Raw genomic sequence first — 20,848 nt, 5'->3', positions numbered from 1 at the left:
AGTGTTACTCAAGTGAAGAATGGATTTATATGTACAAATCTGCATTGCAAGCCGTAAGACAAACATCACTACTTTTCATCTTTGAGTTGTCATCATCTTAAATATAGCACCAAGAGCATTACCTACAGCCGAATAGAACGGATTTTTTTTTCACAAATGATACTACTAAAAGGTGAAAACAAGAACTGTGCGATTCTAAAATGCAGACGATTTATAACACCATATCGGCGAAAATGGGAAAGAAATCGAAAAAAAATCTAGATCTTGGCTTTACGTAGTCCCAAAAGCCTAAAAGACTTGCTGATGAAAGCTGATTTCCCCCTCTATATCAGGCTCTTCGATTCTGGGAGCAAACGATGCAAATACTGAACACCCAGACTTTTATTGCGTACCTTTCCATAGATTCACATGATAGTGTCCTGTCCATTTAAACTTTAGGCAGTTCTTTTGTCTCATTGAACAAATACAAAAGGTATTGTTCTCTGTGTAGTTTATTCACTCAGACCTTTAAATTTCTTGTAAGAGAAATCTATCACTCATTGATTAATCTACCTGAGTAAAAAGTTGATCTGCTAAATAGATAGAAATAACAGGTCTACCATTAAGAATGCATGTGATTTTGTGCTTATTCAATTTTGATATATTTTTTTTTCAATCTGTTTAAAATAAACACTAATTTAATCATAAAATGTTCATTTTTAAAAACATATGTATTGTTCCTATCGACATTTTTTTTTTAGTTTTTGTTTAGTTATAGGATACTTTTAAGAAGGCCTTAAAATAAATATCATCATTTTTAGGGTTTTTATGTCAAATGTGTTTTGAAATGTAGGAATAACATTGAAAAGTTTGTCAGAAATCAACTTTTATTTATGTTTGCATAAGTGTTTACCCCAACAGATTGAATATATATAAATTTTTATAAACTCACATGCAATTTTTTATAATGGTAAACCTGTTATTTCTATCTATTTAGCAGATACATTTTTACTCAGGTAGATTAATCAATGAGTGATAGATTTCTCATAGAAGAAATTTAAATGTCTCATTGAATAAACTACACAGAGAACAATACCTGTTGTATTTATTAGATGGGACAATAGAACTGCCAAAAGTTTAAATGGACAGGTAACTATCAGGTGAATCTATGGAAAGGTACAACTGGGGTCGCAATAACAGTCACTTCGCTGGTATTGAATACACCATATTTTATTGCAATGTTATTTTCAAGGCTACACATGCTGTGTATCTTCAATAGCGTAAATGTGGTAAACATAATAGTTTTATGAGTCAAAACTGTCTTTTTAAAAACAGGTGAACGTCCATAATAGTGACTATGATTTTTTATTTGTGACCTTCTGTCCTGTGACGTTTTGTCTGTTTACCAAAAAATACAAAGCCGCTTATGAAGAAAGAGTAATAAAACACATACTAACCCCCAATTAAATAGTTATATTATGTTATTAACTATACTGAAAGCTAGTCGGTATTCAAAACCATGTTCGTAGAATATTAATTAGTATTTCTAGCACCTTCCTTCTGTAATTTGAATGACCTAGGAGCTCCCCATAGAGTTCGTTGATGGCTGCGATAGTTAAAGATAGTTCGGACAGTTGCGAAAATCTTGTGCTATATGTCACGGATTATAGCTATACGAAACATATATTCAATGGGAGACAACTTGTATTCGTTAATTGATACTTTTTATTGATGCTGCTTACATTTTTAAAACATGTGTGTATATGTCTACAATTCATATATTTATACACAATTAATCATACTACATCTTTTGACAAAACTTATCTTGCACTGTATACTACAGGCGGAAAAGAAGACTTTATTTTGACAATTTTTATTTAATTAATCTTTGTTCACCATGCTTCACCTTACCATAAAATCAATTGAATATCGTGTCTGTATAGATTTGTCGTAATCATTTTCATCATACGGATACCACAAAACATAGTTTGTATTCCATATATTATTGTAGATGTTAAACCCAATGCCTTTAATGTCATCAACGGTAATTGGTTCAAGTGGTACAGGAAATGGTGAAGGATGCTTCGTTTTTGTCCCTATAACAACTAAAGGTGCATCTTTAGTTATTAACTGAAGACCATTTCCTGACTCGTCAATATAATATGCCCCATTATCAACAGCTGGAAGATAAACATGTTGAGAGGCTTCAATATATATCTTACAAAAGCAAAATGTTTTACAATGTATTGTAAAATACGTAAAAATCTTATCTTGCACTACTAGTATATTCTTTACTAATTCAAGAGATTTAAAAAAAAAAAAACACAAATATTTTTTACTTCCAAAACACGTAATTTTCACACGAAATATTTTGTATGTAGCTTGTTCACCTTTTCGAGAAAAAATGTCTTTTAATATTTTGTGATTTCTTTGTTTTATGATATTTTTTTAATCATGTCGGACACATGCGTTGTTCAAGGATACACAATTGTAGACAGAAAAATGCTCAACGAATTTGTTATAATTCAAAGATAGGCCATTTCGGTATTTATTTCTCTAGTGATGTTTGTATACCTCTCTTCCTCAACAACAAAATCTTATCTGTGCTGTACAATGTTGCGAATTTGCAGAATTAATTCATTGTTCTGCGAATAGCTTTTGCTAAAATATTTATACTAATAAAAAAATAACTATACCGTGAACATATTGACTTCCATTTTGAATGACATTTGAAGGATCAACGAGATGACCGACTTTTGACAAATACCACTTAAGGTTTGATTTTGGTACTGCTGGACTGAAGTAGTAAGAAATTGATTCCGCTAGACGGCTTGGTGTCTTGTTCTTTAAAATTACTCTTGCCTCAAAGCCTAAATGATATAGTTAAACTTGTTCATTGGTACGAAAATACGTATTTTTTGTAGGAGCGTGGGTATTTTTACCAGTATTAAGTTTCTAAATTTCAGATTTCAGGATTTCATTTATTTACCTGTTCGTTTTTACTTTGTTCCTCCCATTAACGAACAAAAGATAATTTATTAACTCGGATTTGATCAAGAGTGAATGAATAAAGAGCGTTAGTATTAACTGCAAAGTAGAACTTTCATATACGCTAGTCTTTCAGGTTGGTTGTAGTGCTAAGCCAGGTTAATGTTGGATAGACTCATAAATGAATGAGGGACTGTGGCATGTTTTGAGTTTTTAAATATGACACGTTTTAACCAAAAACTCAGTTTGAACATTTGAAGCACATTTTTCTTATGGTGAATGTATAAAATTCTCAACAGCTATTTTTTGAATGGAGATCCCAATCAATCAATTACAGCGTCTCACAAATTATTGTTGGTACCACCGATATGACTCTTAGCATATTGAGTATTATGTATTATAACTGAAAATCTTCGACCTAATTTTATTTATACAATTTCATGTGATGATGTTTTTAGGATTTTTTTTTTATTTATATATAAGCGCTTTACACCACCCGGCCAGCTAGTCTAGGTGGTTGAGTGGTCTATAGCACCGGACACCGTCCTAATATCCCAATAGTACGAGTTCGAATTCCTACGAGGGAAGAACAACAATTTGCTTCCGCCAATTTGTAGATTTCATATCGCTGAGGAAGTGAAGAATCAGAAAATACTCCAATATAGGTTCTATCTTAAAAATTAGATATAAAATCTGAGCAGATGTAAAGCATTTTGGCTTCAATGGTTTTAAAAAGAGTTCATCAATATTAAAGAACAAAATGACATGAATATAACCAAACCATACAATAAACAGCACAAAGCAATAAAAACTCAAACACGAACATGCTTAAAAGTTTTGACAACATTTACAGATTAAACGAGTGATATCTGGTGTTCCAAAAGGCTAGAGAATATGGCTCTGTATTCATTGTATTGCATCGACCAATTACATTTGATAGTAGCAACAAGTAAGTCTTTTCAAATAATTTATGACATCTTTCACAACAGCTGAAGCTGGCACTGGTTATCTGCGAATCAAAATGATGAATAAATGTTTGACTCGAAATTCCCAAACCCATTGATTTAGATAAAGCAATGATTCAATTATTAAGCAGATTACAATGTGTCAAGGGTAGATCATTCCAATGTACAAAATATACACTGTTAAAGTCGTGCCTAGAATTAAACCTTTGTATTACATGTTGAAGTGTTAACGAGGTTAGGATTGTAGTTAATATTTAAACACATAAAATTTAAACAGCTTCAGCACTGTGAAACGTTTAGACCAAAAGTGCACAAATGACGTGTTTAGCATTGTATTTTTTTTAATCTTCAAAAAAGTATCAAACCACCCTGGTTGTTTCTTACAAACAAAATGAATATAACATATAATATTATCTGTGGCCCAATAAGTATATACATTATGAATTTCTGTTATCGACATGACATGACCACATTGATAAATAAATAAAAATGTTCGAGAAAAAATACTTGTGTGTGCTTTCAAAAAGAAAAATTCAATTGTGCTATTTCAATGGAAACAATAATATGCACCAGTGGTAATAATAAACACAAAAATGTTCAATGCCGAATCACCGATCCTAACCGTCTACTTATTGTTGAGTTTGTTGTAGGAATTTTCCCCATTCCTGGTGCAAATCCTTCAATAATTCATCCACTGAACATATCTGGGACATAATTGGTCGTTATGACATACGAGAGAGTATCCTCAGTTTCTAATTAGCTCAACCTATGCAGCAGGAATGACAAAAATGACAAAAACCGTCATAACAAAGAATTCAACATTGTATCCATATGTTAGGTTTCGATGATCGTGTAAACGGTGGTTTCATTAGATATTGGACGTTGTCGTATTTATTGTAACCATTGCAATTGACACATATTATCGTTTTTCAAACAAAAGGAATTGTGCTATTTAACTGTTTAGAGTTAGATATTGTCCGTTTTCATTACCCAGGATATATCCCCTTGTTTGTCAAAACTATAGATAATTGGATTCGTTATTTTTCTACATATAAAATAGTGTGCTAGTTGAGAGAAATCAGGGTGGTGCAATACATTTTTCCAGATGGATTTGTCAGTATTCACTATGACTTTATAAGCACAGAATAACATTACTAAATGACAGGTGATGTATGAATGTGTAAGGTTGTATTTTAAAAAACCTCAACGTTTTTTACCGGCAGGAGAAGTTTCATCTGACTGTCGTTCATTGTATTCTACTATAATGGTCTGTGGGGCACCATAGGATGTATTTGCAGTCGCATTTTCCATCACAAGTTCTAGCACAAATCTACACGAATCTAAATAAAATCCAGTATAAACAAATATATTGATGATAATTTAATAATCGTATTTGTTTCATCAATACGTATCCACAAAATTTGAACTTTTAAGAGTAACTACAAAGGGAATTCGAAATTTTTTAGGCCAAGAAAAGTATATACACAAAAACTGGTGGATAATGCGCATTTTATTTGAGAACAGAGTGATATTTACAGAAATGTTTATGTTAATATTTCTTTTTGATCGAGTTGAGTCATTTCAATTGATATTTTCAAAGTGTGTCTTTCTATAATGTAATATAATATTACTTTTTAAAACGATTAAACCCGCTGCATTTCTTTGCACATATCTGAAGTCAGGAACTTGTTGTTCAGTAGTTGTCGTGTGTTGATGTGGTTCATAAGTGATTTTCGTTTCTTTAACCGATTAGACTGTTGGTTTTTCTTTGCGAATTGTTTTACACTAGTCGTTTTGTGCCTTTTATAACTTGCTAAACATTGTGAACCCAGACTCCGTGTTTAAGGCCATACTTTGACCTACGATGGTTTACTTTTTACACATTGTGACTTGGATTGAGAGTTGTTTGAATGTGACTCATAGCACATTTTTCTATTTGTGAATTTGATGTTACACTACAAACTAGAGGCTCTAAAAAGCCTGTGTCGCTCACCTGTATTTACTGATGCTTTGAAAATCATGTTAAATAAGGTTAAAATCATAATTTATAGTATAAAATATCATTATATACTATAATAATATCTAAAATAATAGCAAAAAAATGCAAAATTTCCATAAAGTTACTTACTCAGGGGCAGCAACCCAACAACTGGTTGTCGGATTTGTCTGAAAATTTCAGGGCAGAGATATCTAAATCTAATGAACATATTTGCCACCAGTCAGATTTGCAGTTTCAGAGATATAAACCAAAAAAATGCATTTTACCCTATGCTATGTACAATTTTTAGCCATATCTGCCATCTTGGTTCATGGGCAGGGTTATCTGACACAAATAGAAACTCCTAGATGATTGTGGACAAGTTTGGTTTCATTTTGTATTTGTAGTTTCAGAGGAGAAGATTTTTGTAAAAGATAACAAAAATTTAAGAAAAATTGGTAAAATTGACTATAAAGGGCAATAAATCCTGAAGGGGTCAACTGACCATTTTGGTCATTTGGCTTATTTGTAGATCTTACTTTGCTAAAACATTACTGATGTTTACAGTTAACCTCTATCTATAAAAATATTAAAGATAGTAACCAAAAAGGCAAAATTTCCTTAAAATTACCAATTAAGGGGTAGCAACCCAACAACTGATTGTCCGATTCATCTGAAAATTTCAGGGCAGATAGATGTTGACTTGATAAACAATTTAAACCCATGTCAGATTTGCTCTAAATACTTTGGTTTCAGAGTTATAAGCCAAAATCTACATTTACCCCTATGTTCTATTTTTAGCCATGGCGGCCATCTTGGTTGGCTGGTCGGGTCTACGGACACATTTAAACTACATACCCTAATGATGATTGTGGAGAAGTTTGGTTAAATTTGCCTTAGCAGTTTCAGAAGAGAAGATTTTTGTAAAAGATTCCAAAAATTACGATAAATTGTTAAAAATGGACTATAAAGGGCCATTACTCCTTAAGGGTTCAATTGACCATTTAGATCATGCTGACTTATTTGTAGATCTTACCTTGCTGAACATTATTGCTGTTCACAGTTTACCTCTATCTATAATAATAATCAAGATAATAACCAAAAACGGCAAAATTTTCTTAAAATTATCAATTTAGGGGCAGCAATCCAACAATGGGTTCTCCAATTCATCTGAAAATTTCAGAGCAGATAGATTTTGACCTGATAAACAATTAATTGTTGTCAGATTTGCCCTAAATGCTTTGGTTTCAAGATATAAGCCAAAATCTATATTTTACCCGTATGTTATATTTTTTGCCATGACGGCCATCTTGGTAGGTTGGCCTGGTCACCGGACACATTATTTAAACTAGATACCCAAATGACAATTGTGGCCATGTTTGGTTTAATTTGGCTCAGTAGTTTCAGAGAAGAATATTTTTGTAAAAGTTAACGACGATGGACGACGACGGACAACGGATGCAAAGTGATGAGAAAAGCCTTTGGGCCAGGTGAGCTAAAAATTACTAAATTCAGAAGAAAAATAACAATATTTGAATTCCATTTGTTTGAACCATGAAATATAATTGGAGCTGTGGTATTTAATGGAATTAAGATCCTATTACATTTTTATATGATGCTTTTCGATGTTGATATTAATGACTTCATATACTTTCGGTCAAGATAGTTATTAACAAAACTTGTATGGAAAGCATTGTAAAAGAGGGGCGAAAGATACCAGAGGGACATGTAAACAGATAACGCCATGGCTAAAAATGAAAAAGACAAACAGACAAATAATAGTATAGAAGACGCAACCTAGAAAAATTAAGACTAAACAACACGAACCCTACCAAAAAAATGGAGGTGTAATCGACGTCATATGTCTTGTTGATGTAACAATTATATATTTGAAATCCATACCTTGGTCTAATCTCCACATTCTGTTTAATTTAGTCTTCCAAAGTTTAGACTCTGGATTTGCATTCTTAGTAGAATTAGGTTTATCATATCCTGCCCCTCCGTAGTAATTATACAATGATGACATATAATTAAAATCTGATTCATTATACGTGTTATATAGTATAGCTCCCATTGGGTTAGAGGCATTTGATACCCAATTAACCTGCAATTGCAAAATTAAAATACTTATTCTATCATCTTTCTGATAATTTTGAAAATAATTCTAATCAGTACGTGTTTTAATATGACCTTTTTATAAGTTTAGACTCTGGATTTGCATTCTTAGTAGAATTAGGTTTATCATATCCTGCCCCTCCGTAGTAATTATACAATGATGACATATAATTAAAATCTGATTCATTATACGTGTTATATAGTAAAGCTCCCATTGGGTTAGAGGCATTTGATGCCCAATTAACCTGCAATTGCAAAATTAAAATACTTATTCTATCATCTTTCTGATAATTTTGAAAATAATTCTAATCAGTACGTGTTTTAATATGACCTTTTTATATGTGATTGCTAAAATTAAACGATATTCCCTATTAAACACATATCCTCAATCTCAATGGTATTTAACAACTGTGTGTATAATCGAGAGTCCTTTAATTTGGCGACTTAAAAAAGAAAACATTAGAAAATCTAAGTTATATATATAAAGATCAATAGGATAAGAAACATCCCCACTTGCTCGCATTAAAATTTTACGAAAGCATTGGAACAATCTACAAAATGACAAACAATGAAGTGAAATTCTAGCCAAAAATCCTTTTATATAAACGTAACAAAACTATAAAGATTACTTTGCAAAATCAGGATAGCAGTTGGGAGACTTTTTAAAAAGGGACTCATGCTCTAACGTTTTGAAGCAACAAATCCTGATAGTGACACTGTTTATAATAATCTGAATTATAGGCAACAAACTAATGAATATGAGTAAGCCAAAAACCTTGTTTAGTCTTGAAATCTATTACGAATGGTGGTTGAACAAAACGCGTTCTATTTTAGTGACGAGGGTTCGGGAGACCAAGATATTAATCTTTTGAATTATTTATCTCATAAGTATTCATTATAAATTTGCCTAGTTATCTCCGTATGTATTTGTGAAATCTAAAAGTTAAATTAACAATGTTCAATGTGTGTGTTTTCAATTCATTTCATCTCAGTATGTGTTTTTAAAATCTCAGTGTGTAATCTTAAATTCTCTGTGTGTGTTCTTCATTATTTTTAAATCTCTGTGTAATTTTGATTTCAGTCGGTGTGTTATTTTAGGTTTTAAAATCTCAGAATGTGTATTTTAATTCTCAGTGCTTATTAAAATGGTTTAAACATAGTTTTGACAAGAACTGCTTCCATATTAGTGCGTTTTTTTGGAGTTAATAGATTAATTTTGACTGTACTCTTTTCTCAACTGTCGTACACATAGAAAAGGCGTAAAGTTTAAAATTTAGAAACAAAACATTAGTTCAATTATTGGCCTTACTTATCTATTTGATATTTATAAACGATTACATACTTAACACTTTTAGTTTATATGATACGTGTATTTGTTTTGAGTAAGATAGAGCACACTGATTAAAATCTAAACGTCTTTCGGTTAGCTTTTAACATGTTGTGATGCCTATTAGAATAGAAGCTATATGTTCATGATGTTTAACACAAAAATGAATTAGTGCTCGTGACCTGAAATATGTTTTTCTACTTGCATACTGATATAAGTACATACTTTGTTAAAAGGATCATACAAAGTTCTTAAAGATCCATCACCATTGAAGCCTATCTTCATTCCCTGTTCACATTCAAAGTCTCTGCTTAAAATTGAAGTGATGTTTTGAATTTGGTATTCTGTAAAATATTTTAGAATAAAGTTGTAATGGAAAATGAAATTCATTTAGTGTAAAATTGAGAATGGAAATGGGGAATGTGTCAAAGAGACAACGACCCGACCATAGAAAAAAAAACAACAGCAGAAGGTCACCAACAGGTCTTCAATGTAGCGAAAAATTCCCGCACCCGGAGTCGTCCGTCAGCTGGCCCCTAAACAAATATATACTAGTTCAGTGATAATGAACGCCATACTAATTTCCAAATTGTACACAAGAAACTAAAATTAAAATAATACAAGACTAGCAAAGGCCAGAGGCTCCTGACTTGGGACAGGCGCAAAAATGCGGCGGGGATAAACATGTTTGTGAGATCGCCTATTTTCAAAAAAAATCATTTAGTGTCGCCTATTTTCAAAATATATTGTTTTACGAAGCAATTTATCATTTCAGTTAGTTTCATTTTGGTTCATTCTTTAAATTTTTACACTTGACTTAGCTTGGTATACGAGCTTCTTATCATCCTTTTGTTCATACAATGTGCTATTTTAATAGAATTTTGAAATGTAACTATATTCTTTTAATTTCTGAACTAAATTGTCACTGATACCTGAGACTTTTATTCTATAATAGTTCCAGCTGATAATCGAAATAGTATTATGTAGTTAAATATTAACGTTCAAGATCAATTTAAAATGATTTGTAAACAAATAAAACACATATTTCAAAAGCATGTTTCTTTTCATAAAACACAGTATTAAGAGTAAAAATATAAGTTGGGCTTGATAACGTTCCTTTATGATTCAACTTTCCAATAAACTGTAGTATTTAAAAGTCGTGCTACATTAATATAAGAAGAGTTATTTTTACAAGCTACTAGCTGTAGATGAAGAAAGACAGAAGGTATCACGTCAACCAAAACAACATAAATCTAGTAAAAACAAACATCACCATCGCAAAAAATAAAACAATAAAATTAAAGACATAAAATTGAGAATGGAAATGGGGAATGTGTCAAAGAGACAACAACCCGACCAAATAAAAAACAACAGCAGAGGGTCACCAACAGGTCTTCAATGTAGCGAGAAATTCCCGCACCCGGAGGCGTCCTTCAGCTGGCCCCTAAACAAATATATACTAGTCCAGTGATAATGAACGCCATACTAATTTCCAAATTGTACACAAGAAACTAAAATTAAAATAATACAAGACTAACAAAGGCCAGAGGCTCCTGACTTGGGACAGGCGCAAAAATGCGGCGGGGTTAAACATGTTTGTGAGATCTCAACCCTCCCCCTATACCTCTAACCAATGTAGTAAAGTAAACGCATAACAATACGCACATTAAAATTCAGTTCAAGAGAAATCCGAGTCTGATGTCAGAAGATGTAACCAAAGAAAATAAACAAAATGACAAAAATACATAAATAACAACAGACTACTAGCAGTTAACTGACATGCCAGCTCCAGACTTCAATTAAACTGACTGAAAGATTATGATTTCATCATATGAACATCAGGCACAATCCTTCCCGTTAGGGGTTTAGTATCATACCATCATAACATATATGAGAAGAACATAACCCGTGTCATGCCAACAACTGTTTAAAAAAAAAAAAAAAATGTGTTTAGTTCCGATGCAAAGACCTTATCAGTGACTCAATATTAACGCCAAAATATGCAATCTTTAATGACTTGACAACAGTATCGTAATTATATCCCTTCTTAATAAGTCTATTCAAAGGTTTTGTAAGTTTCTGAGGTGAATACTGACACCTTTGTGCTTTATAAAGAATATTACCATAAAAAATTGGATGTGAAATACCTGAACGTATTAGAAGTCTGCATGTTGAGCTATATTTACGAATGATGTCTTTATACCGATGATAAAATTTAGTAAATGTTTTGACTAGTTTGTGATATCGAAAACCCTGGTGTAATAATTTTTCAGTAATACATAAATTTCTCTCGTTAAAATCTAAAACATTGTTACATACACGAGCGAATCGTACAAGTTGAGATATATAAACACCGTAGGATGGTGACAAGGGAACGTCACCATCTAAAAACGGATAATTAACGATAGGAAATGAAAAATCATCCCTTTTATCATAAATTTTAGTATTCAGCTTTCCATTAGTGATATAGATATCAAGATCGAGAAAAGGGCAGTGGTCATTGTTAGTATTAGCTTTATTTAAAGTAAGTTCAACAGGATAAATTTCATTAATATACATACTGAAGTCGTCATTATTGAGAGCCAAAATATCATCCAAATATCTAAAAGTATTATTAAATTTGTTTATCAGATGTTGTTTCGATGGGTCTTTGCTTATTTTTGTCATAAATTGTAACTCATAACAATACAAAAACAGGTCCGCAATAAGTGGTGCACAGTTAGTCCCCATTGGAATTCCGATAATCTGACGATATACGGAATCCCCAAAGCGAACAAAAATGTTATCTAGTAAAAATTCAAGGGCAACAATTAAAAATTACTACACAGAAAACTAGTATAAAAGATTGAGTAACAGTTCCTGTCTCATTAGTGCCATCCGTCGTAATACTCATTGCATGTACAAATTATAGAGCGGAAAATATTCATAGTCATCTACGATACATATATTCCTTATCTGATGTCATTTTTAAAACTTTCGAATGAATGCTTTTAACTTTACAATTTGGAATACAATGGTTTCCTTTTTAGCAGATTCTGAAACCCTATTTCAAGGAAATCATGACAAGAAACATAAGGCCTGGAATATCGAATCAACTGTGAGATACATTTTTCATATACAGGTCACAGGCGCTTGGGTATATGATACAGATTTTTTTTTTTTTTTTAAATATAATATTCAATTTTCTATATTTATAATACATATCTATCACTTCTGTGCATGTCTCATCTAGTTTCGAGTGATTCAAACGACTCAGAAAAAATACCAAATTTTACAATCCATGTTGCTACGGCATATCTAGCATGTTAGTTCTGCACAAATATATGCAAGGGAATTGGCGGGAACAATTATTATTGCTGTTTTTTTTCTATTAATTTGTATTATAGCGGATCCGACTATTATAGTCCGGAAAACACTTCAGTTCCGCGAGAAAATCTCTCCTAACCCCTTCTTTATGAATCGGTAGAGCTTCCACATAGTCTAAAACCTTAATTTTAAAGTTTTCTTATTAAGCAACAAAATAAAATAGCCGTATTCCAAATCGTCTGTGAAAACCGCAATAATGACAATTAGACGGAACGTTAGAAGTATATTTTATTAAATAACGTCAAAATCGTATGTGGGGACATTGTATCGGACATTTTAGTTTTATCTGATATCTCGTATATTATATTTAATTCATTGGAATTTAATATCAAAATAGAGCTAATTTTTTGTACTTTTATCCATTATAATTAGTTTTATGTAGCGAATGGCACTGTATTAAATAAACATCATGAAAAAACAGAAAACGTAACCATGCGTTTAATTTAGTTTGAAGGGGACAAAATGTCGGACATTGCTATTCAACTCGAATGATAAGAATTTATTTTAAAAAAATCCTGATTATTGCTTGAGGCGAAAGTGTGATCTTTGTACAAAATACTAGTATAAGAATTATTTACTTTCGACATGGGAATTACTCTGAAATTCCCTTTTTTGAGACAATTTAACAAAAATTACAGCAACCTTTCGTGCATGGGACAAATAATTTGTATCATCTTGATCCCTTTTTTTATATTTCCGTCTTTTCGAGAGAAAAAAAATCGACATTACTTCATCGCCCAATTATGAATTGCTTGTTCTAGACAAACTTTTACATCGTTTTGTAATAAAATTTATGTGTTTTTTACGGTATTCAGAATTTCACAAAACTAAAAGTGTAACGCGGGACAAGGAAATCATATTGCAAAATAAAGGTTTTATTGAGTTTTAATTAATGAAAATGGTCTGTTACATATACAAAATTGCAATAATCTGAAACAAGAGTTTAAAAGCTTTAAAATGATATACAACACTATATAATATCAATTTTTATGTTTAAAAATTAATAAGATGAATGTGTCTTGTCCGTGATTTTACCAAAGTAACACCAGTAGCGTGCGACGTTTCATAGATGTTTTGGGGAAAAGTTTCGAAGATCACGGCAGATCAAGCAATATGCATGTCACGTTGACTGTTCAAATTTTACTGCACTAGGTGCTCGTAATGCTCGAGGCCAAATTATTTAAAATTCTAGACCAATTATTTGTTGTCATTTGTGATCTAATGGGAATATAAATTTTATCAACACACATATTCGTTAGAAGACTCATAACGGTGACTACGATACAATTACCAACAGCAATCTTGACTCAAATAAATGGTTAGTATGTTATATATAACATCAAACTGCATTTTAATTTTCTGCAAACAATCGAATTTTGCATTTACAATCATCTAAATCGTAAATTGGTTTTTGTATAACCTTTCTTACCTCCAACATCAGGGTCTACTGGATTAGTTTCAGACAATAGATATTCTACAATATCGGCAAGTGGATGGTTGCCTAATTTATCTAATGCCACGTGTAAGAATTCTCGCTGTTCTTGCCATGCCATTACACAATTTCTGTAGTTTGAACCTTAAACATAATTAACGAGAACCATGTCAAAATATATTTACTTTTTAGTATTCATATTACTTGCTTTAAGTTGTCGTTATTTCGTTCACACAAGATTCTTCAGTGACACTCGAATAAAAAAGACGGCAAAAAAGGGAGCAATACAGTTGCCCTCATAATAAAACTATAAATAATTTTACGACTGGTGTGTGGTCGAAAGGGTATGAAAACAACATGAAGATATGTTGCATGTAAACGATAGTCGAACATCTGTCCGAAATTGTCTTGACTCGATTTCCAAAACACTTTGTAGAGCTACTGTATTTTTATGGGCTCAAATCTTTTAATAAACAAATATCGTCTGCTAAATGCTTGATTTTAAGTAGTATTTCTGTTGAAATATGGAAGATAACAACTTATAAAAAATTATCAATAGAGAATACTAGTAATACAAAATTATTATACAGGTTGCAGGGAAACAGTTTTCGATCGCTAACCGAGTCTGATTCTGTTTTATACTACTTCGTGTGTTTTACTGGTACTGTTAATGGCTATAACAGAAGGTTTGGCGCGAAAGGTGCAATTATTAAACTGCATCTTTTACGTACATTTTTTTGTAAACTAGAACTGTTTGAGTTGTGGAACCCGGTAAAAAATCGTTTTAAATAATCACTAGTTAGAAGCTGCTTTTTTGTTTTCTCAGTGTCGTCTCTTAGAATACATTTTACGTCTCGTTATGTGCTCTTCAAACATAGCCATTGTTTGTCATTCAAGGACCAGTTCAAAAAATATAGTTGTAGAAACATAAACAGTAAGGGAGTCACTGTCTTTCAAAAATGACCACCGTGAGTTCCGAGGACCTGCTAGTTTATGATCGTTTATAGGGTCGATCTTTTTCGCTAAACTATAATAATGGTTATCCTCTGCTATAATAAAATAAAATGAACTAACAATGATAATTTTGAAATGTCAATGAAACCGAACATTAACTTAATCAGCTATTCTTAAAGAAAATCAAACTTATACTTTTTAAGATGTTTTCTTTACTGTATACATAACTTATTTAGTTCATTTAAAAACATACCTGTCAATGCTTTCTGAAACGCAACGTTTGTCCAGTTAATGTTGTCTCTAACACTTGGAAGACCCCATGTATGCTCGGGTACTTTGACAAGAAACCTAACTGCATCTTTTATCCTAGGGTCTGTATAATTACATTCATCTTTAAAGGAAAAAAATCAAACAGTAAGAAAAACACATTACATCACAAGCTCATAATAAAATATGTAGCCTTTAAACCGTTAAGGGTATTTCCCGTAGTTAAACGTACTGAAATTGCTCTTTATGATGTGGTGAAACGTTGATTTAAGATATGACATCATATCACCATACATTGATATTCCAAAGGTTACATAATAACTTGTTCTCTTTATCTGGTAAAATGGCGATATTTCCTACGCATAATTTATTATAGTTGATTGTTCTCTTTCAGCCAGCTTTCTTATTTTTCTTTTTTGTTACTATCTTTTATATTTAATTTAATTTTACATAAAATTTAAAATCATAATATTACTTGAATGAAAACAAAGTTCAAGTCCTGTTTGAAACGTTCTTTGGAAAGTAAGCTTATAGGGATCTGAAGAGATTCCTTGAATCCAAGTATCTCCAATTTCTTGTGTCAAAACTGGTAGTTGATTTTTGATTGGTTGTATTGCTTCAATATAATCTTCAAATGTTGAAGCATCAATTTCAGCACCAGGAAACTGTAAACGTAGTATTTCGTAGTAGTTCAAGATTTCCTGAAAATAAAGTTAATTTGTTTTCACTTTGCTTTATCTTAAACATGTTAAATAACATGATGACTTTCTTTAAAAAAAACTCACATTATCTTAAGCGTAAGTTCCATTTTATATACCAAGCAGCTACTTTTTTTCTGAGGCTACTTTTTAATTGAAACAAAAATATTCTGTGAGATTAATCTATTAATCTTTCTTTGCCTGAAGTATATGAAACTTTTATCAACTAAATTATATATATATATATATATATATATACGCATTCATCAATGCAAGATAGTGATTAACAGTACATCAGCAATAAGATCAATCTATAATTGGTATTATATGCAACTGGTCGTACTCATAAACTTATATAAAATGAGGGGATTAACATATTTTCCCATCAAAGCACTAATTTCTAGTACGATAGCTGTTTTATTATTTTGTTCTCGCTTTTGACAAAATGCATACGAACAGATATATTTGTATTTGGATAAAAAGTAATATGAAAGGGTACAGATCTATATTTACACGATCATTTGATAAATAACGTACTTCAATATTTTCAGGGGGACCACTGTTGTCTGTTCTGAAGGCGAAACACAAAGCCTCTGTAACATTCTCAACTACCACACAATCTTTTCGTGAGAGTCCCCCAGGATGAGCAGGATCTGGACCAGGGTTTAGTGGATATCCTCCTAATATAATGTCAGTAATTACCAATCATGATTAAACTAATAGCGTTACCCCTAGTATCAAGCGAACATATTATATCTAAATAAAAGATAAGAGAAGACATTATAGCGATCATTTAACTAGTGAGCATACATTTACAAGGAAATGATAGAGGAGTCTTGAAACGACAATGGTATAACCTATTTTACAGATTACATCGTAAACCAGAGACATCGTAAAACAGAGACAAGCCAATGCAATGACTGTTAAGATTTATACCAAGATTTTAATCATAATGATTTTTCTTCATTTTCATTGTTGTTCATAGTTACGTCACTATTTCTTTAAAATTTTCATAGTGTAGTCTAGTATTTGAAACAGAAAATCTGTAAAACTGGTATTAGTTATAAAAGATATCGCACCTGCATGCCATGTTCCTAGTACTTCTTTCTCTTCAAACTGCCACCTGAAAAGATTTGGTACTGCTGGTGGACTGGTTCCAGGGTTCACACCAACGGAGACGGCTTGTATTCCTTTCTCGACCAATGTAGGTATAATTGCTTGTGTCATACCTTAACGATAAATTATACGAAGTAAGTCTTTGCTTACAAAAAATATAGAAGTTTAACACTCAATAACATTTAAATAAATATAAAATAAGCAACATAAAGAAGCAAAATACATATGGATATCTGAAATAACAGTCATAAGCGAATATTAAAAAGGCCAAACGAAATAGTTACAGGGTCAGTCAGAAGAAAGTTAAGCTTATTATTTTTTTTTTAATTTTAAAATCAAAAGCTGACTTTGCTAAAGTCTATTCTCACCTGGAACATCTCGTTGACTTAGCGTCCTATATTTTCGTGTTAAATTAAACATTTCATCCAAATCACTACTAATGTTTAAACTTAGTCCTAATAAAATTTCATTCATATTCTCCATCTGCATGTTCATTGGTCCAGCATGCCATGTTATATCCCCATATATGGTAACAGCTTCTTTGAATGCTTTTAGGTCCTGATCAGATGGACACTTAAAAATCATACCGACTATTAATACACAGTAATCATGACTAAAGCTAACGTTACGCGTTTTTTGATAATCATGGTCACAGGCGTCATCTCGTATTTTTTTTTCTTTGTTAAATTGGTTGATCTGTTTCAGGGTTGCTGACGCTCAATTGAATAGCTAAATATCTACTTCGTCCATTATAAGGCTTCATTAACAATTATTAATGCGAATAAATAAAAGTGACCTATAGAGGCTAACGTCTACTTCATTTGGTCTGTGATAGTCATAATCATACATGATACATGTGGCAACGTGTTTATATCACAGATTCTTATTTTAACATATGAACGTAAAATGGTGGATATTATAAATATCAAGATACTAGAAGACACGAACTAAATGGTCTAATAATTCATAAGCCATAGTTCGTTTCCCAAATGATAAAAACATGGGATTTGTTTTTTCAATATATAGCGTTAGTATGGACCCAATTTTCTTTTCATTTAAGAACGTCGAGGTGCATTGCTGTTATACATGTGTTTCTCTTATTCAGACCGTGTGTTGTCATGCGTTTTTGTATAGATTGTTGGTTTATATATGCAAATCTTATATCATAAAAATTACACTAACTTATGTCATAAATCCGAATCAGGTGACGTAAAAGACATTTCTTATCCACAATATCAAAATCAGAATTATTATAAACCATCCGCTGTGTGTTAGAGGTCATACTACAGTCAAAAGCGACTCATAAAAGCAAGTCTTCTCATTCAATAAATTATTGATAAGTTAGAGTTGTTAAAACATGTTTCAATATTTATAATTAACTAAGCTAAAATATTGTAAGCCTACCTTTAATGTAATATTATTTAATATGAAGCCTTGTGGACAATCTACATACAAACTAACTAGCCAAGGGTGTGTTGTATATATAAACCTTTCCTGGTATTGTTTATCTCTCAGTTCTCGTGACAGGTTCACAGCACGAGGAAAGTATTCATGGAAATAGGTATTCAATATATTGTTGATAAATCCTGTCTGTGGAATGCCATTGTATCCAACATCTGTAACAGATTTATACGATCAGTTAGTCACTGCTTCTTTGATAGGTATACTAGGTATTTTGTGCCAGAAAAGGGAACATATCTTTTTGGGGCCTGTTCCAAAAATCGGTTTTTAATGATAGTCGTGTGCATAGCATGAGTCATAATAACACCACAGTAGATTACTACAAACAAGGACGATTGACTCGGAGTCAGAACAATGTTACTTTGGAAACAAGCACGTGAAACAAACCGACACAGCGTGTCGGTCAAGTATTAGGTAGGGTTTAAATGCATTATTAGCATGTTAAACATCCTGATACATGTACATGTATAATAATCCAGCATACATTCATATTATTGTCATTCAATTTGTGTGCTCTTTTGGTGATATTCCGATCAATCTGTGAACTGTAATTATTTTTGGATTGTTACATTTATAATCATGCCAATGTTCAGTTGTAATTTTCAAGTAATACTTATCTATGTAATATCGCCGGTTATAGAAGCGTAGGCTGTTTTATAGTGATTTTGTTGAAGATCTCTTTTATCGAACTTACTCTAGTGTATTATATTTATACATACCTAAATGATTCATAAATAATACATGGACAAAACGCACATAAGGTGGTCCACTATTCACTGTAAAAACCTAAAACAAAAAATAAATATAAATGCAGTTAATTTGAGTACGCATTGTTCAGTATGCACAATCACCGTGTTCAAGAAGTAGCATAGTTTTTACCAATTTCAAAAACAATCAGTTATTCAAAAATCTACATATGTACAAGCATATATATAGCACCTCTATATTTACCTGAGTATGAAGTATTGTTATAATAACACAGAATGATATTATGAACGAAATAGTGGTAGCCATCTTTATATTACAGATATGGGTTCATTATCTGTAGTTTTGTATTTAATGTACATATCGTGATATCTAAACTCACACCGGTATCTTAAGTAAGTAGGGTATTCACTATCAATCATTATTATTTATATCATGCATGATAAAAACTTTTACAGTTAAGAAAATTCAATAAAGAGATAAATAGGAAGATGTGTTATGAGTGCCAATGAGACAATTCTCTATCCAAGTAAAAATTTATATAAGTAAACCATTATAGGTCAAGGTTACGGACTTCAACACGGAGTTTGCTTACACCGAACAGCAAGCTATAAAGGGCCCCAAAAATAACTAGACTAAGTGTAAAACCATTCAAACGGGAAAACCAAAGGTCTAATCTATATGTCGTGTACATGTTATTTTTTTATACTGTAACAGGTTATTACTTGTACAAACATTTCATACAAGTTATAACCTATACAAAAACAATTGTACAAGTAATTACTAGTACAATTTTTGCTGAGAAAAAGATAATAATAATTATTTATTTAACATGTGCAAATCATTATTCTACCTTGGCCTGTTTGGTGTTCTCAACAAATCGTTTCCCTTTAAACAAATAATACAAAAAATTCATGACTTAGACCTAAAGGTATAAACTTTCAATATATGTGTACTTTTTGTATATCAAATATATAAGCAAAATTTAAAAAAAAAAAGTCAAAACTAAGATGTAAAGATGCAAAACAGTGTAGAAAAAAATATACTATGATGAAATAATTAACTTGTGGCATGACAATAAACCTTCTAACAATTTGGTATTCACATGGGTAAAATACAGAGGGAAAGTAAGTAATGTAAAGGAAGCTAAATTAAGTACTTTAAAAAGATTTTTTACTATGGTGTTTTGATTTAGAAATTGGAGACAATGCTTTAATACAAGTGCAAAGAGTAGACCGATGTCCGATGGACTGTATAAAAACATCAGAGAAGTTGTGCTGAATAATGCCGAAAATGGATATTAAATAGGAACAAAAGTTGAAATCATGATCGGTTTAATGAGTCAAAATCAAATTGAAAAGATTCGGAGAAAAGATTTGGCAATGTTGGACATACACATGTACAACATTGAGGTTAACGTCATGAACGCAGTACAACGAAGGGAATGTTCACTGTCGTTATCAGGGTGACTGTATGACAGATACATGTAAAAGCTTA

General features: G+C 31.7%; 1 protein-coding gene across 1 annotated transcript; it reads right to left on the bottom strand.

The window, feature by feature from the left end:
• Nucleotides 1-1,836: 1,836 nt before the first annotated feature.
• Nucleotides 1,837-19,704, bottom strand: LOC143063623 (uncharacterized). Its single transcript, XM_076235852.1, has 14 exons — nucleotides 19,598-19,704; nucleotides 19,366-19,432; nucleotides 18,590-18,801; nucleotides 17,554-17,758; nucleotides 17,149-17,298; nucleotides 16,607-16,749; nucleotides 15,847-16,072; nucleotides 15,358-15,495; nucleotides 14,148-14,294; nucleotides 9,578-9,696; nucleotides 7,813-8,014; nucleotides 5,150-5,272; nucleotides 2,676-2,849; nucleotides 1,837-2,159 (listed from the first exon to the last, which is right to left on the bottom strand). Exons 1-14 carry the CDS (start codon nucleotides 19,658-19,660, stop codon nucleotides 1,882-1,884), a joined length of 2,247 nt encoding a protein of 748 aa, XP_076091967.1. The 5' UTR covers nucleotides 19,661-19,704; the 3' UTR covers nucleotides 1,837-1,881.
• Nucleotides 19,705-20,848: the final 1,144 nt, after the last annotated feature.

The sequence above is a fragment of the Mytilus galloprovincialis genome, chromosome 2 (genome assembly GCF_965363235.1).
Source record: "Mytilus galloprovincialis chromosome 2, xbMytGall1.hap1.1, whole genome shotgun sequence".
NCBI classification, from domain to species: Eukaryota; Metazoa; Mollusca; class Bivalvia; order Mytilida; family Mytilidae; genus Mytilus; species Mytilus galloprovincialis.
Note: the sequence above shows the minus strand (reverse complement) of the source record. Positions and strands in the feature narration are given on the sequence as shown.

Excerpts from the sequence above, each read along its gene's own strand:
- LOC143063623 (XM_076235852.1), bottom strand. The coding sequence starts at position 19,660 with ATGGCTACCACTATTTCGTTCATAATATCATTCTGTGTTATTATAACA. Across the intron at positions 17,299-17,553 it reads AAGTCAACGAGATGTTCCAG|GTATGACACAAGCAATTATA; the intron begins GTGAGAATAGAC and ends TTTATCGTTAAG. Across the intron at positions 16,073-16,606 it reads GTCCCCCTGAAAATATTGAA|GAAATCTTGAACTACTACGA; the intron begins GTACGTTATTTA and ends CTTTATTTTCAG.